Genomic DNA, 19,461 nt, shown 5'->3' on the forward strand with positions numbered 1-19,461 from the left:
AACGCCATCTACCTTTTTGTTTCATAAGGAAAGATTAGACAGTGCATTTCTCATTCAATAATCGCATCTGCATGTTGATGGGTTTTTGACAAGACTAATTTATGCCTCGTGCAAGACAGAGAACCGTCTACGAACGCTTGTCGGAATCCCACAATTGGGAATGTTACAGTTTCATGCAGACCACCTCTTTTTATAGCTTTGCTTTGAAAGTAATATCTCAGTTTAGTTCCACTTGTGATGGCCTTCATTTAAGTATCCTACGATCTACGAAAAGCAGCAGCAATCCAGTGCGGGCTGAAGTCTCTTATTACTGTAAAAAAAGAAATGAGAGAAGAAAAGTCCGTGGAAGACAGCATTACGGTAGTTATATATTTTAACACGAATGTACGGAACTGTAGGTCTGTTTTTGCGGCGCGTGAGCCGTAGAGGAATCAGCCACGATTCAGACAGTTCGCGTGACGGAGGAGAAGCGAACGAGGCAGATTGTGGTGTACGGGAAGCGGTTTAATATCGGCGCCGTCGGGACACAAGCCGGTGCGTGCTCGGTGACGAGGGCGGGCATAAATCTCCGAGAGGACGCAACGAGCGCCGCTTAATGTGATGCCGTGCCACCACACGGGCTGCCCGCCGCTTCTGCTCCGACGACGCAAATTAGATTCAGCTATTAGTATGACAAACAGTCTATTGAAAGACGCCAACATGTGGAGACAGCGCCTCTGAAGGACGAGGATCGTCCGAGGAGTATTTCCGATATTGCTTTACCCTTCCCCATTATACGTGAATACTCTGCAGGACCAAGTAAGTGATACCGGAGAACACGACTCGACAAAAGTAATACGTACATAAAAACTTTTTTTTTTTGGTTTTGTTATGGTCCTTTGTATAGATACAAATAATTTTCATATCATACTTTGAGGGTAATGAACTTCAATTTCTATTATTTAGCCGAGGATGAGCAATTATTTTCATTACGAATGACGGCCAGTTTGCAGGCGTCTGTGCTATGTGTCGTTATCAATGGACGAGATGGAATTATCAAGACTACAGATTTTTTTTTTTTTTTACTTGAACAATTTACTTGGTGCAAATTAGCATTTTCGGTAGCAACGACAAGGCAGTGAGATGTCTGCAATCACAACGTCTACGCTGCTCGTAATAATAATTGCTCAACAACGTAAGTATAGCTGTCTTGCTGGAAAATTAGAGTGCGGTTTGCCAGACCGCCATATTATTAATAGTTTACAGGTGCTTTAATAGGAAGCAGTAGCCTATATACGCGTCAATATGATTCCGTGCCCATGGTGTTTATAAATTAGTTATACAGAAGTAACCTTTCTTACTGAAAATGGTAAACATCTTCCGGAAATGTTTGATATAGCGCTGAATGCAGTATGTCATCAAGTCTCATTCCCGTCTAAACTGTTAGTACCCTACGTTCCCGCTAGATAGTATGCACGAATGAGTGATTCCAAGAGTCATCATGGAGTCATATAACAAGTGCAGAGCACTCGCACTGTGTTTATGGTTTCATGAATCCAAATCCGCTACTGCAGTCCAGAGACAATTCGGGACTAAATATCGCAAATCACCGCCTCAGAGACAAACTACTATTAATCGGTACAATCGTTTCGCCGAAACTGACTGTGTATCACATTGGACGCCTGGTCAGTGTCGGCCTGCCGTATCTGGAGCAGCTCTTGAACAAGTTCGGTCGTCTACATTCGGAGTGAATCAACTAAACGTGCCAGCTCACAAAGGAATACGTCTACTATTACTGTTGGAAGCTTTAAGAGGAAGTGACAGAGATAAACGAGCCGAGTTTTGTACAGAAATGTTTAAGAAAATGCAGACTGAAGATGATTTTTTTAAATAAAATTGTGTTCAGTGACGAAGCCACGTTCCATACATGCGGTAAAGTGGATCGGCACAATGTTCAGATATGAGGTGAGCAGAAACTCCACCACATCATCGAACATATACAGGACTCGCCTAAGGTAAGTGTTTTTTTGCGCTGTAAGCTGTAACAAGATTTACTGTATTTTCTTTTTAGTCGAGCGAACTGTAAATGGAATATCGTACATGGACATGCTTGAACATCATCAATGCCTCTGTTACAGCAGGATACGGGCACAGAATTTATTTCCCAGCAAGATGGCGCGCCATCGCGTCATCATCGTGAAGTTGTCGCGCATCTAAGCGGGATTATTCCGATTTGGATTGGACGTGGTGCAACAATATCCTAGCCATCACGATCACTTGATTTAACCGCAGTGGACTTCTGTGTACGGGGATACGTTAAGGACAGAGTATTTGTTCCTCAGCCGCTGGGAAACGTCGGCGAGCTGAGACAACCGATAACAGAATCAGTTGCCACGACACATCAAGACTTGCTTATTCAGGTAGGAAACTGATTACAGATGAGGCACTTGTCGTGTTACGTAAATAGCGGCTCAACATTTGAGTGGTTCAAATGGCTCTGAGCACTATGGGACTTAAAATTTAAGGTCAACAGTCCCCTAGAACTTAGAACTACGTACACCTAACTAACCTAAGGACATCACACACATCCATCCCCGAGGCAGGATTCGAACCTGCGACCGTAGCGGTCGCACGGTTCCAGACAGTAGCGCCTAGAACCGCTCGGTCACCCCGGCCGGCTGAACATTTGAAATAAACCTTGAAGATGTATTGCATTCACTGCCGTATCAAACGTTTCTATAAGTTACTTACCTTCTCACACTTAAAGGTTACTTTTGTATAATTAATCTGTCAACCCCCTGCATTCCTCGAGAAGATTTCACGGAAATCGCCATGTATCTGGAGATAAAACTGTTTCATTGTACCATTAAAATGGCAGTGTATAAAAATAACTTAATGGAGTACTTATAGCACCGAAAAATAATAATTTAAAAGCTTTAGCTAAACGTCCTTCTAACGATTTCATTGCATTCTTCACTTTCTATCCAAAAACGCGCGTACGTTTTTGGACGTCCTCTCTTATTCATACTGAGTGTGTAGCAATTTTAGTAAAGCTTGCGACCAACACTTGAGCTACAGATTTAGTTATAAAGGCAAATTCCTATAAAAATATGACGAATGAAACAATAGGGCGCTGGTGGCTAATGAATAAACGACGCGCAACGTCTTAAATTATTCGCAGGGCTTCGTCATAGTGAAAGAATGCTCCCAGTCCTGCAGCTAAAGGAGACTCTTCCAAACGCAGGGAAATCTCAGTCTGTTCGACATCTCCGAGCATTTTGTTAGTAAAGGCTACATCACCAACCACTGTAACGCCAAGTATAAAGAGACACTGTTTTTCATGGGGCTACCATCAGCCGATGTAACTTAGACCTATGAAAAACAGAACAAAATTTCGCTGGAACTGATTTATTGTGAACTGTCTCCCTATATATTTACTCATCTCCTGTAACACGCATTGTAGTTTTCATCCTCGCAATTATCCTCTGGTCACTAATAATGAAGTAAGTTAACGTCCCTATAACTAAGATCACGTTTGCTTCTGACGGCTAACACGTTACAGCGACACTGAAGACGGTACTCTACCGTAAATCGTTGATTAGTTATCAGTGATAATGAAGTTAACCTATGGCTCTTTTTACCCTCTTATTCGCCAGTGCAGTTGGTCTCAGTCCCTCTCAAACTTTTCACAAATATCCAGTGGCGAACAGTGCTGCGTATTCAACAAGATATTTTACGCTCCTGTTAATCGTTTTGTAGAAGAAATAAACGAAATTAGCCACGATTGTCGGCTCGTTTACAACTACGCCGAGAGCGACAGCGTCCGATATCGCAAAATACGATAAAGCTGGGCGATGTTTGTCGCCGCAGCTCTTCTCTTTTGCCGCCCACGCGTGTCACATCCAGATCGCGCCGGGCTGTATTTCATGTTTTTAATTCGCGTCGAGGGGTAGAATCTACAATGAACTTTGCGAAACACTGCCCCGGTAGGACATTCGGTGTGTTTATTTATATATTTGTGCTCACTGTGTTTCGCTTTTGTTTGGCAACGAGGCATATTTGCAGGACGGGGTGAAAAAACGAGGAAAGCTGACTAAATGCACGACTTCGAATCTGTGCGGATAAAAAAAAAAAGTATGGGGAGAGGAGGAGGGGGACGTAGCTTAAATTACCAGCATAAACAAATTTATGAATTTAATCTGGCAGTAATTTGTGAAACTTTTGTATGTGACAGGGATTGGACGGACGTATTTGTGTATGAATATCGGATGTGACAGACAGACCTGTCCGAGCCCGATAGCGCTATGTTTTCGACGAAAAATTATCGAGTGAGTAACATACCATCTGCGCTTGAAGCTCAAGAACGAACTGCGTCTGTGTGTATCCTAGGGATAGTAAGAGGACTTGGGTAACTCACAGACTGTGTGTAACATGTACGTACGAAACCGTCCGGATGACATATTTAATGGAGGAAGCGAAAACATATATTGTATAACACACAGGGAACATACTACCAGGAGTCGAAAAAAGTGCTGCTTCAGTTAACGGCCTTTATTGATCAAAGCGATACTCACGAAAACGTAACAACTGCTATTGCATTTAGATAACATTTTCGCTTGGCTAACTTTTAGCCTCTCGTTTAACTGCAAATAAATACTGTGGGAGTTGCCATTAATACAATTTCTTTGACTGCTGTGGAAATATCCATCAGCAACTGATAAAATGAGTAAGCTGCGAACAAAATATTTGATCTACATGAGTAGTGGCATGCGCTCAGACTTTCGAAAGAAAGCAACGTGTTATAAGAATTGATTTATTATTTCACGTTCTTTCGGAAATTTCTGCCCAAGTTTATTCTGTAAGGCAGTCTTTCGCTTAATATATATTCTTTCCACTGAATAAACTTTAATACACGCAAAAAAATGGCTCTGAGCACTATGAGACTTAACTTCTAAGGTCATCAGTCCCCTAGAACTTAGAACTACTTAAACCTAACTAACCTAAGGACATCACACACATCCATGCCCGGGGCAGGATTCGAACCTGCGACCGTAGCGGTCGCTCGGCTCCAGACTGTAGCGCCTAGAACCGCACGGCCACTCCGTCGGCCGGCTTTAATACACGCATATATTACATGGGAAACAGTGGAAGAAGTACTGTTAAGACGATCTTTGGAAGCGGTTTGTTAATTAAATAATGCGTCGTGCAATAAATACGATCGACGCTTGATGCTCTAACATTACCGTCAGAAAATTGATCTCAAAAACTGCCACACAACCTCTGGAATTTGTTTACTGCGTGACTTCCGAAACGAAAATATTGGAAAAAGCATTGTATGGAAGCACGTCAGCTTCCCATCAGACACAGCAGCAGTAAAACTAATTATTTCAGATAGCGCTGCCTAACAGTGTTAGTAAGGGGGAATACATCAAGCTATTTTTCTGCCTTCAGCGAATAATCTAAAATGTCAACTAAGGAGTAAAAAAACATCTGAGAGGTGAAATTATTTTTTGAATATTAGTGTCCTGCCGGCAAAGTGGTTAATACAATCGGAACAATATTAACAGTGGAAGAAAGGAGAGCGAATCAGCCAGGCAGTTCCCATATAGACTATCGCAAGAACATTTCGTAACCAACGAAAACCCAACCAGAGACGGTTCTTTTCGATCTTCCCTCCTGCCCAATACCATTCAAGTGTCTTGTGCAGTGCTGCACTTCACTCCCTCACTTATAGCCGATCTATTAGACACAAAAATGTCGGAAGACAAAGAGTTACAGAAAACAAGGTCATAACAGACATTAGAAATTAGCTTTTGAATTTCAGTTTGTTGTCTTTCTAGCCGACCTTCCGCAACCGCTAAAACAGGAACGTGATGAGACTAGGATATGATAATGGGCAGAGTCAATCCCTAAACATCATTTTGGAGAACTTCTGCAACTACAACGCACGGGCATCGGGGCTTGTGACGTATATTGAAAGACGGACGGTAAACAAGACAGAATGCCCACCGTCTGCGACATAATCAGAGAAGGTTGACGGACTCGCAGATCATTCGTGTGAGGATTCCCAGGGTGCCGTATTTCAGAGATGGGGCACTGTTTGCTGTGTACACAATGCCCCAGTGTCAAGTGAAAGTACTGGATTACCACAGCTAAGAAGGGAACACAGTGTGAATATCTGCTTTAAACGATCAGAGGTTAGTGACGGAAAGATATTATTCCTGTTAACATTAAATAGAGATGATAAGAAAAACCGAACGCTGAGACTAGCGCATAGAGTACTCTTTACAAAGTCATAATATGTCCCGTGCTTACCCGAAGATAGAAATAATCGACAGATTAATACACGCCGTGTATATCACGTTTGCTCCAATAACTATGGTATACCAAATTTGACACGTTTAATCGACATAAGCGTTTTAAAGAATTGGGTATTCTGAACCACTAACTTCTTTCCACGATTTTACTTGTACGTTGCACAGAAACTTATAGTACAACACAATAACTACAATACGAAATTCGTTTGAAAGTCTGAGGCGAAAGCTTACGGATATGAAGCTGTCCACATACTTCATCCTTTAATCTAATGTCATAAGCTTATCTGGCATGGGTAAATTCACATTCATCTCAGTGGCATCTCTATTGAAACCGTGGAGTGTGTGAATCTGAACAATTCAGACTCAGGAAAGATCGCAGGAAGTCTGCGCATAGCATTGGAGTCTTCCTATTCTCATGTGCTTGATGCGATAGCGTAAACAGGATGTTGCCATCGATTTAATAATTTCTATTACAATAATCATTAGTTCGTCAGAGAGAGTACTAACTTTGCTGAAACACTTAGCCATTGATTGACTGGCTGTTCCGTCAGTTCTTGGTAGAATATTTTATAAAGGAGTGATATTCTTAGCCATTCAATTTACTTTTTATTATACAATCATGTTCAGAATAGAAACGGTCAATCACTTTTACATTGACCTCATTAGCGCTAAAGAATTAACTCCAGATATTACTGCCGCCCCTCGAGGTACATCACCGCTGTCGATACTTTGGCTTCACATTTACTGTCGAGGGATAACAGATACAATAAAAGGGCAAATTGACCCCTAGGAAACATCTATCTTTTTTTCCAGTGGGGCAGCAAAGATTTTCACAAACGGAATAGAAAATTGTTTTTCGTAGACCTACAGAAATTATGAATACCCGCAGAGAATTTTATATGTTTACTCTAGCACCTTAATAGCTGAGGAAAGTGTATACTCCAATGTCACACCTCCACCCCACTATTAAATTTAAACACACGGTAAGCGGGCACAACAAAACTTAGGAACAGTCCAAAATTAAACACTTTACCAATGAAGAAAATAAGAAAAAAACATTGACAGAACTGTTGTGACGCTATGTTTTTGTTCTCTCGTGAATGTGAAGTCTTACTAAGCTATCTCAGATGGTACGCCATGTATCTGAGCAATTTAGCTTGAGTAATCCAATCTTTCGGCATTTATCTGCACGAATGTCGAGTACAATACAAGAAAATACTTCACTATCTCATTACAGCCACACAAAAACGGGAAAATCCTGGAGCGAACATGTGGGAATGGTATAACATTGTTAAATAAAATTCTTTGTTGCTAGTATACAGTTGCTCGTATTTCGACTCAAAGGATACTGTTACAATTATTTGTAACCGAGTTGAAGCAATTTTTTGCTCGCCAACAGAAAGCGGCCATGAGCGGACTGTGTGAGAGACGGTGCTAGCAATCACAATAAAATACTTTCCTGACCATCCTACACTAGTGGTCGAAGAGCCACCACATAGTCCGAACTTAATCGTTACAGTATGATACGTTTCATCATATCGTTATCTTACGTTACATCTACTGCACCTTCCTGTCTGTTTCAGTTTAAAATTACGTTCGGCATATATGAAGTCGCATTCTGCCTGTTACATGATTCTGCATTTTAGTAAAACACTCTAATCTCGCACCATTCGCAAAGTTTGCTGTACAACAAAGCAAAAACCCTAGTTAAGACGGTGTTCTATCGCTGACATAACTGAGAACAAACCTGTTTTGTTGGATGAAATCGAATAATACCCTACCTGTAAACATAGACAACCTACAGCTCCAGTATTACTAATAGCAAAATTTAAAGTAATTTCCATACGATTCTATCTAGAAACGAATGAGTAGTGATCGATCGCCACCTGATTTTTCATCCGCTTTCGTTTTTCTTCTAGATTCTGCAGAAACTGAATTATTATAAAACGAACACCTGCATCTAACTGAAGTCCGGAAGACGTGCGCAAGCCGCTGACGCCACTTCAGATAACCGATTATCAAGAGATTCTTGCATCAAGAGCGTCTCTGTGAGTTGACCAACAGCCTTCCTCGATAACGACGGACTGTTCTTCTTTTGCTGTGAAGGCCGCTACGGAGAGGACACAGCAATTCGGCGTTATAATTTGTAAAGATTTTTAATCCTACGCTTCACAAATTGCTGCCAGCTGCTACATAACAAACGCTCCCGACTTGGTTGCCTAAAACAAAATGTCAGCGATTAGTCAAACAGACTAAATTGGGCAATCGCCCTCGCAAATTTCTGCCATAAATCAAACCAACGTGACGATAGCGTACACCATATTTAAAAATGAAATAAATCTGTTTACAAAAGAATTAATGAATAGCACCAGAAAAACAAAAATGTAATTCGACGATCGAAGTGATTTCAGCACATAATACGTGTACGGAATTATTTTTGTGGTTTCATCCGCATAACAAAATCGATAGTTTAATTCGTTTTAAAGCCACACGTTGTCGATTAATACAAATAAATAAATAATTAATGAAAATTAGGTGTTCTACGTTAACTGCCGTAAGTTATGCTAGTGCCACGTGCAGCAAGCTGGTTACGCTATGCTGTGAAGCGCACTTTTACAAGAAAGTCGAGGTGTCGGAACAAAGGCGCGAGCGCGTTCGCTGACGCACAGTACGCCAACCGGCCGTTTCCTTTCCGGTGGAGCTGTTAGCACGAGTCCTGAACGAGAACTGCACCACTAATGCATGGTGCAATGCAACTGCCTCAGCTAAGGGGAAGTGCAACTTCCTAACACGGCGTCGTATTCGCCAACTTAGTACAGACCTGCTATTCGCAGACTTAGACACACGAAATTTTCCTTTTAAGCATCTCTAGATAAAAAGAATCTGAGGACAGTTTTTAGAAATGAATTAGCTGAACAGTATTAAATACGTTTCGTAATCTGAAACGCTGTAAGAGACTCGGTCTTCCAAGTGCTTGTTAACCTCTTCAGTGCTGTTCAAACAGACTTCTACGTATCTTCGCGATAATCATAAAATTTGGCAGCTGTGGTTATTGTTGCAGGAGACTTTATACTCCTCAGAGTGAGATAAATTTTCTGAATATATGATCTAGATAATGTAGTGAACAGTCACTTTCATTCTTCAACTTTTAGTCGGTGCTGACTTAGTACATGGATTCCACGTCACCTTATACACTGCCGTCGTTCCCAAAAGTGCGTTTTAATGCATGAAATAACATCGACTCCTCCTATTATACTAAACTAGATCTATGGACTTTGTACTGCGACAGCTCACATAGCACCGTTGTTTCTATTCGTGAACATTTAAATATCAAAGCAAAATCGGTAAAACAGGAGACACGTGTTTTACTTTATATTTTGCTAACTCAATCCTCTGAAAACACGCTTTCTACGAAGTGGCAGTACAAGATCACAACATCACATAAATGAGCAGTATAGCTTAAATCACTTGCAACGACCTATTCTATTCAGATATAACATGCGGTCTTGTAGAATTTTAGCAGTTGCTGCCCCGCGGAGTGTAGCCGCGCGATATAAGGCGCCTTGCCACAATTCGCACGGCTCCCCCCGCCCCCCCCCCCCCTCCTGTCGGAGGTTCGAGTCCTCCCTCGGGAATATATATATATATATATATATATATATATATATATATATATATATATATATATATGTGTGTGTGTGTGTGTGTGTGTGTGTGTGTGTGTGTGTGTGTGTGTGTGTGAACCATAACCGCTGGACGTGGATTTGATCTCGCTCTTCGAATATGGACTCAGCATCTACATCGGTACACAATTTCGGCATTCACTGCAGTTCAATGGATCGGTAGGAGTTTGTGTCCATGGGGCCATTTTCATCACTGCAAAGCTGTCCCCGCACCGGCATATTCAATCAGCGGTAATACGTCTTCCGTAGAAGAGTCAAATAGAACGCTTACTCGCAGATTTCATTTATGCACGTCCCTCTTCTGTTGTCTAATGCAGTGTAAAAACAAATCTTTTTCACACTTGTTACCAGCGTAATGCATTCTGGCTAGTTCCAGATTCTCGCCCCCTCATGCGATACGTGTTGCTGAAGACAGTTTGCCTAACGCAGCCAGTTACCACTAGAACAGGTTTCTTATGGTGCCACTTCGGGCACGGCGTAAGACACTGGGTAAATTTGAAGTATAGTTAGCAGTTTGCGGCATATAAGTCAGCTGGTGGTGAAGGCTGCTGACCCTCGGACTTTGCGATACCTGTGAATGAAGATATATACTGGCACGGTGCCAAAACTATGTGTGTCGTAACAGAAGTTTCTTGTAATAAGCAGTCACCGGTAGCCACTCGCAGATGGTGACAGATACTGTAATTATACAATCGCAAAGAACTAAGTACGTTCACCTTCCGCCTTTTTCATAACACGCACAGTGTTTTTATCTAATGTTACTCGCTCTCTTTATGACGACAAAAAGTCACACACTAAGATTAAGAAAGCAATTCTATCAACGTTGCCGCCTAACAGACACAATTATCTGAATAAAATATGCTTGGTACGTACAGGACACATTTTTCCACGTCACTAGGTTGGCAATGCTTTCCAGTGACGTAACTGAGACGTGCAGCGTAATACGTTCAATGAAGTGCTGCATCTACAATTCCCGGTGGGTTTAGTTTCGCAAGCGATAGCACTGCATGCCGCTTGGCGAGCTCTCCCACCAAAGCCTCCCACCGTGCGGTAGGCCGCGGGAACAGCTCTTAATACGTGGTGAGGCTGGCACATGCAGACCAGGCAATTCGACTGATTGCAACAACTAAAAGTAACGACTATGTTCGGGGCCCTCTTTGATTATTCTCGAGTCTGCACGACATGCAATAGACATTTGCCGAGTTGATTACAGAGGTTACGGGTGAGTCCTTCGCCGTCTCGCATTAGAGATGAACGTGAAGTGGGTATCAGCTGAAACCTGTATTACTTCATGGAGAAATTGTACCCTGCGAAATTAAATTTGTTTCCGGACAAATTTTTATGTTTTGATGTGACCTGTCCTCGGTGGGTCATCTGAAAATCAACGGTTCCTTAACATACTTCAAAGTGCAGTTGAACAATAGTGCCTTTAGCCATTGTTTCTTGAAGAGTAATATTGTACAATTTCTACTACTTTTTACTGCTGACGTATGTGATACTTTAGCGGATTAAAAACATCTTTTAACTAGAAATATCCAAAATAGATAATGATGCCGTACCGATAAGGTAAGCGATAATTTGAAAATATAGTGCACATATAACGAGGAAGTGTAAATGATGCCACAGGTACATCAGCAGCTGTGTAGCAGCGGACGTCATAAAGGAATTGTATTTATTACGTAAAACTCTCTTCCGGAGTTACTAAGTTCGTCGAACAGGTTTCAGTCTACAAAAAGGTGCGAATCTAAATGGTAGACACTGCAAAAAAAAGCAAGTTACCCTTATTTGCAGCTGTTAAAAAATATATTTCCAAGGCATTACACGAAATGCCTTTTCCGAGTTCATACGACGCACATAAAATTACTGTATTTTCGATCACATCAAAAGATATTCAGAAATCTGCGGGAACATGTACAGTTTGTCGTAAGCAACGTTTGCTTCCTTCGAGCTATGTTGGTGATCAGATATTGTTTCCAAAAAAGGGTTTTTCCTCATTCTGCACGCACTGCCACAACAAAAGTTACAAACCATTACCAGAAATGGGACTGTGGATGTACCGCATTAATTTTGAACTAATCTTATCACACTGAAGTGCACCTCCCCTGTCAAGTAAAATATCGTATCCTGGTAAAGGTAATTTTTGTTAGAAACAATTATTGGACGGAAGCGCTTTAAAATGCTCCCAAGAATTATACACAGCGTGAAATTATTTATTTTCGAAACTCATATCACAACAAGCACTCCTGTTAGCAAGATCTATGATGCACTTGCTACAGCGCCAAACTGTGTAAATGTGTACATCGGCTTATCCTCAGTGCTACCAACAAGCAGCTGTCGTATGAGAATTGGTATCGGTCTACACGACGATCATTGTATTTTCTACGAGATGTGAGAAACAAAACGCGCGAAAACAAATATATTAGAGTAGCAACAGATATATGCATGCTTTATTTAGAACATTCTTGGCCAGGAGTTTGTATTTAACTACGCGTTTACGGTACTTGGTGTAACACATAAACAGAAGGAATTTTAGTACAGCTACAAAACAACCTTGGAGTTATTTCTGACTATCTAAAATTTACGGACTTGTAACCTCTGACCAATGTGACAATATACGTATCATGTGGCATTTTTTCTCGTCGATCCTCGTATTTTAGACAACTCTCGTTCCACTTTCTGCAGATGGCACTATCTGATATGTGCAAATAAGGTTTTCCATGAAAAACAATAGAATGTGAACAAAAAACTCTCTTTACGTTGAAGAAATGTAAACCACATTAAGAAAGTTAAACTGGAGACATCTTTATCTAGTTGCTCATCACTCACACCCGCCCAGGTAAAAAGAAATGGCATTTAATTCGCTACCACTGGACATATAACGCCATCAGCGATACATTTCATACAGTTCTTCGACCATTAATCGTATAACCATCTCTAATTTACAGCCACAACAATAGCTCGGCTCTTCGTAATTTTATCGGACTTGTGTAATTTCAACGCAACTCACTGTGTTGATAACAAAATGTAAATGGCTGGAAATAACACCGGCGTTCTATGAATAGCGATTATCGTACTGCCTACAAAGATCACATACAGACGTAATTCGTCGCGGATGATTAAAAAAAATAAATCTAGTTCTACGAAGCGTATGCTTATCTCCGTATACAGCGGCTCGTTGGCTAAAATCCGTAGTGATTGCACTTGAATGTCAGACTCGTCTACGCGATTAAACAAGTGACAGTTCACTGTTAGTCACACGTGTTCCACTCCACTTAGTTATTAAACAACGTCAGTAGTGGATTTTTGTGTTAGAATGTTGCGTGCGTGCAGTGCTGTATTTGTTCAGGACTAGTTAGTACAACCGAATGGTCTCGTTTTGGTCGTACATATAATTGTTTATTACTCTAGACGTCACCAGTTGCTGCGAACGCCCAACAAACGATCGTAAAAAAATCGGCATTTATGGTGTATTAAAAATAAATGAAACGAAAAGCGTGTGTCTAATGTAATACGATACATCCACTACTAGCGACATGATGCAGTATATTCGGTTTGGTGGTTGTAATACAGAGCTATTTCTTCCTTCCTTTTCGTTCCCGTCTCTTTTTCAAACGATTAGTCGCTAACATGAGCAAAATACATCTCTGCTGCTGAGTCATTAGTCATTCTCGCTTGTCATGAAACGGAAGAAGATTTTGTTCTCTGACCGCCGTCAAGCAGAGAAGCGCGCTCGTATTTCCATCTCGTTTCGCCACTAAATAAATGTAAGTCTGTATACGACACGTGTTACCTACATCATTGCAAAATATTATGAATACTCAAATGCTATTCAGGCCGAAGCAGCAGCCTTGAAACCAAGTTGTTATAGAGAAGATTTTATTTTATTATACGAACCGTACGAAAGGTCTCACTTACTCATAGAGATGAGGGTAAACCACAAAAACAATCATTTTCGTTAGTAAAATTTTTGTTATTTTACCCTTGCTAGACCTTATTTACCACCTTGGCTGTTTTTGAATTATGCGTTGATAGTGGAGAATGCAGTCACAAATACTTTTTAAAGAGTTTTATTTTAATGCATGGCCGCTTTTCGGCCTATCATGCCCATATTCGAATGGCCACACTTGGTTAATTACATCATTAATTCATCAGCAGCAACGTAATTCATAACAATGTTTGAAAAGTTAGCGTCACTTTACGTGTAAAGCACATGTGTGAGGCGGAAAGTGACAAAAGGAATGCTGTGAAGTGCTTGTGTGAGGCAGTTGTTTGTGTAGTACGTGTGTTCTGTTTAAAATTAAACACTTCGTGAATCGACCCACAAATGCCTAATGACCCCAACGTAACAAAACGCTATTGACTACAACAAAGTTTAGTACGTATAACCCTCACATTCAATGCATAATCAACTGCATGCGCATTGTTATGTTTTTCTGTATTATCCAAGTCATCCCCACAGTATTTAAAGGCCCGCTATCTTCTCAAACATTCTTATGCAACAACTGAGCGGACGACATGGTTCTGATAAATGTAATACCCTAATTAAACAAGTGTAGCGTCCTGAAGATGACCATGACAGCCAGAATCTGGTCACGGCATTAAAGTAAACATTTTTAAAAGTAGTTTCGGCTGGTTGCGTTCTCCAGCAATAATCCACAATTAAAACTTTCGCGACGTCATATTATACAGCATACCATTTCGACTACTTGCACGAAAGGGCGAAACGTTGGTACATAACCTAAAGCAGCAGTCATATTCACAGGAAAGTTCTGCTGAAAATGACGACCACGGAAATCTGCGCCCGCAATTATTTTTTGCCGTTGCCTTTTTGGGTATATTATTGTTGTTTTTGTGGTCATCAGCCAGAAGACGGTTTTCTGCAGCCCCCCCCCCTCCCCCCCTACGCTGGCCTCTTCATCTCTGCACAGATACGGCAAACTACATTCATCAGAAGCTACTTACTGTATTCAAACTTTGGTCACACTCTGCCATTTTTAGCTCACATACTTCCTTCAAATAGCAAGCAAACGATTTTTTGGTGCGTAATGCTGTGTCCTACCGACTGACCCTTTCTTTTAGTCAATTAGCGCCACAAATTTATTTCTTCCCCAATTCGATTCAGCACCCCGTCATTAGTTATTCGATCTACGTATGTCATATTCAACGTTCTTGTGCAGCGTCGCATTTCAAACACTTCTGTTTCCTCCATGTCTGAACTGCTAATCGTCGACGTTTCACTTCCGTACAAGGCGACACTCCAAAAACAAAATTCTTTCAGAAAAGACTTCCTAAAACTTTAATCTATATTCAATGTTGACAAATATATCTTTTTCAGAAACTGTTTTCTTGTTTATTATTTTTTAACGACATGTTGTTCGCTATCGACTGTACTTCTTACTATTGTAGTTTGGACGTTACATCGTTTCCAAGGGGTAAACTGCAGTCTATATACAAAGTTCGACATTACACTGACATAAAGCATACTTGTTTCAGAGTTCATCCACGAAATATTTGGACTCAGAATTAAGAAAAGGTACTCGTGTGTTGATTCTTAAGGCTCAGAAATGGTTCAAATGGCTCTGAGCACTATGAGACTTAACTTCTGAGGTCACCAGTCCCCTAGAACTAAGAATTACTTAAACCTAACTAATCTGAGGAGATCACACACATCCATGCCCGAGGCAGGATTCCACCTGCGACCGTTGCGGTCGCGCGGTTCCAGACTGTAGCACCTAGAACCGCTCGGCCACTCCGGCCGGCTCTTAAGGCTCAATCCAGATTTTTCGTAGATGTACTGTGAAGGACGTATGATTTTTGTCAGTAGAATGTCTGACTTCACTGCATATACTGGTTACAGATTACCGCTTGAGAATGACGCGGGCGAAAACGCAACAGGAGTAACTGTTATAATATCGCATTCTACGGCGCACATGTCATTTAAAAAATTCTGCGAGACTAATTTCAAAACACGAAGAATTATCGTGCTGCTCTTGTCATTCATTGCCCGTGTACGTTGTGTATCACCTCCACTTCGAACGTCGCCAGTTTGCTGCTGAAATACGAGGGCTATCCACAAAGTACATTACGTTTTGGAATTAAAAATAAATAAAGGATTGGAATTTTTTTATTATATACAGATGAAAGCCACACTTCAATACTACTTTTCTACATAGCTGCCATTTAAATTAAGGCACTTATCGTAGCGATGGACGAGCTTGGAAATTCCTTCGTCGTAAAATTCGGCCGCCTGCGCCTTCAACCACGTGGTTACCTCTTCTTGAAGCTGTGCGTCGTCATCAAAACGCTGCATAGCCAACCAATTCTTCATTGCTGGGAATAAGTGGAAGTCGCTCGGTGCCAGGTCGGGACTGTACGGCGGATGAGGAAACAACCCCCACTTAAAAGATTCGAGAACTTCACGAGTGGCATTTGCCGTGTGGGCCCGGGCGTTGTCGTGAATCAGCAAGATCTTTGAGCCCCACTTTCCGCTGCGCTTGTTTTTTATCGCTCTTCTGAGGTTGTGCAGAGTTTGGCAGTACCTTTGAGAGTTTATTGTAGTGCCTCTTTCCAGGAAATCTACAAAAATCACACCTTTTCTGTCCCAAAAGAAGAGGTAACCACGTGGTTGAAGGCGCAGGTGGCCGAATTTTACGACGAAGGAATTTCCAAGCTCGTCCATCGCTACGATAAGTGCCTTAATTTAAATGGCAACTATGTAGAAAGGTAGTATTTAACTGTGGCTTTCATTTGTATATAATAAAAAAAATTTCCAATACTTTATTTATTTTTAATTCCAAAACGTAATGTACTTTGTGGATAGCCCTCGTAGCAAAACTCTTCCACTATTTTCGGTGTATAATTTTCTAATCTGATTCGGTCAGCGTCACCTGGGTACACCGAGACACAAAAAGAGTTTCGGAGTGAGACGTGTGCGTGGTTGGGCGAGTACACAGGTTGACACTGTCGCGTGGAGACGGCAGACGCGGCGCGACTCACCGTGGGAGGCGGTGTAGGGCGAGTGCATCTGCTGGTGGTAGTATCTGCGGTGGTGCGAGCCGTCGGCGAGCCCCGGGTGGTGGTGCAGGAAGGAGGACACGTGCTCGGCGACGGCCGCGGCGGCGGCGGGGTCCTCGGCGCCGCCCAGCAGGTTGCCGGCCGCGTCCACGGCGCCCGCCGGCCCGCCGCCCGCCCCCGCGTCGTCGCCGCCCCCGCCGCCGCCGGGCGACACCTGGTGGCCGAAGCGCGGCGCCGGCGCCTCGTACCAGCGGTGGTGCTGGTGGCCCGCCTCGCTCGCCGTCATGTCCATGGCGGAGCCCTGGCGCTGCGCGGCGCTGCTCGGCGCTCAGGCGCGCATCATCGCGGCCGACTGCCGGCTTCCACCCTCTGCTGCTGCTGTTGCTGCTGCCGCTGCCGACCTGTGGAACACGAGCGGCGTCAGCGCACGCGCACCACTACTGACTCACCACGCACACAACCACGCCACACGAACCTTTACACTACCTTACATCCTGCACAAACTCTTTAGCCCATGATTTTAATAACAGACTGCATGGAAACTATGAAGACGTGCAGTGGGTCATGTTTACTGGCCTGGAGTCAGTTTTCGGAACAGAGTGGAAGGTATGCAAGTGGCACAGCAACGTATCCGCAGTCTAGGAATCACAGGCGAATGGAGTAACATTGCCCGCCGGAGAGCGGCTCTAGGCGCTACAGTCTGGAACCGCGCGACCGCTAAGGTCGCAGGTTCGAATCCTGCCTCGGGCATGGATGTGTGTGATGTCCTTAGGTTAGTTAGGTTTAAGTAGTTCTAAGTTGTAGGGGACTGATGACCACAACAGTTAAGTCCCATAGTGCGCAGAGCCATTTGAACCATTTGAAGTAACATTCTGAACCAGGGACTAGGCGAATGAGGCAGTACAGTTGTTAAGGCACTGACTGCATATTCGGGAGGATGCACTTTGCCTTGCCCGAACATCATTATTTAGGTTTTCCTACATCAGTTCAAGCAAATGACGTGGTAACTCTTTCAGCTTGGCCTCGACCTACCCTCGTACAAAACGTATATATTGAGATAAGTACGTACGCTTCCGCAGCCGGTGTGGTAGTTATTAAAGTTTTTCTGGGTATGGTGCCACGTCATGGTTTGAAATACTTTAGTTATAAACTCGCAAAAACCAGGGCAAGACTGTTTTGGTGGAGGAAATGTACTTATGTTCTCTGTGTGTGTATGTTCTGAACTATTTTCGTTGTATTAAGGAGACACATCCTATATGAAAAAGAGATGACCCCTGGACTAACAAATAAATAATTCCAAAGGATTCGAGGATGCTCTAAATATAATACTCCAAGTGGCTGCTTTAAACTGATCATATATATATGTATATATATAGTCTTCCTTAAAAATCTTATTCTTAACTGTTAAATTAAAAAAAAAACACCACAGCTATATTTCATGTACTTTTAGTACGTAAATAATAATAATGTCGTGTGACGAGGCCCTCCCGTCGGGTAAACCGCTCGCCTGATGCAAGTCTTTCGATTTCACGCCACTTCGGCGACTTGCGCGTCGATGGGGATGAAACGATGATGATTAGGACAACACAACACCCAGTCCCTCACTGAAAATCTCCGACCCAGCCGGGAATAGAACCCGGGCCCTTAGGATTGACAGTCTGTCGCGCTGACCACTCAGCTACCGGGGCCGATCTTTTAGTGCGTCACACTATATTTCTTTCTAAGAGGACATTGTCTGGTGACCGAAAATATCAGCACAAGTCTTTGTAATTGGAACAAATGGCAGAAATATGCCGGTGTCATGACCGGAAAATGTCTGATCACCATAAACCGCGCTAAAAGGCTCATTCTGAGACACGACGTGCACAGTGGTGGTGGTGATGATGATGATGATGATGATGATGATAATTGGTTTGTGGGGCGCTCAACTGCGCGGACATCAGCGCCCGTACAATGTCACAATTATTACACAGACCATTTTTTCTTTTCACAATCCAATCTAGTCACTCTCACAAATGATGATGAAACGATGAGGACAACACAAACACCCAGTCCCCGGGCAGAGAAAATTCCCAACCCGGGCGGGAATCGAATCCGGGACCCCGTGATCCAGAGGCAGCAACGCTAGCCCCTAGATCACGGTCACCCGAAAACGTTCATTTAGAAGGAAACGGGCTGTTGCATAATGAAAGTGCCAAAAATACAGGTTCGTCGATTTATTTATTCTTCAATCAAATAGCTTTGAAGCCACCGAAGGTATTTAAACGGACTTACTTTTTAACAGGAACATCTTATTTCTAGGATGACTGCAACTTTGTATAATTTGCAGGAAACGCAAAATGTTGTTAAACCAAGTGTGCCCAACTGCTGTTTTCGACATTGGTATGTAATGGATCGGTGTACACTGCTGTACTTAACAGCTTCAGGAAGTGCACAGTGTCGCATCGATCCCGGCGACTAGCTACACT

At 42.5% G+C, this 19,461-nt stretch overlaps 1 protein-coding gene across 1 annotated transcript in view; it reads right to left on the minus strand.

Moving 5' to 3' along the window:
• LOC126485041 (endothelial transcription factor GATA-2-like) overlaps positions 1 to 17,141 on the minus strand; it is a gene marked incomplete at its 3' end in the record, with an annotated part of 640,253 nt that extends 623,112 nt beyond the window's left edge. Inside the window, exon 1 of the mRNA XM_050108680.1 lies at positions 16,976 to 17,141. Coding sequence (XP_049964637.1) covers positions 16,976 to 17,003 — 28 coding nt within the window. The remainder of the gene's footprint in view (positions 1 to 16,975) is intronic.
• Positions 17,142 to 19,461: the final 2,320 nt, after the last annotated feature.

The sequence above is a fragment of the Schistocerca serialis genome, chromosome 1 (assembly GCF_023864345.2).
Source record: "Schistocerca serialis cubense isolate TAMUIC-IGC-003099 chromosome 1, iqSchSeri2.2, whole genome shotgun sequence".
Taxonomy (NCBI): domain Eukaryota; kingdom Metazoa; phylum Arthropoda; class Insecta; order Orthoptera; family Acrididae; genus Schistocerca; species Schistocerca serialis.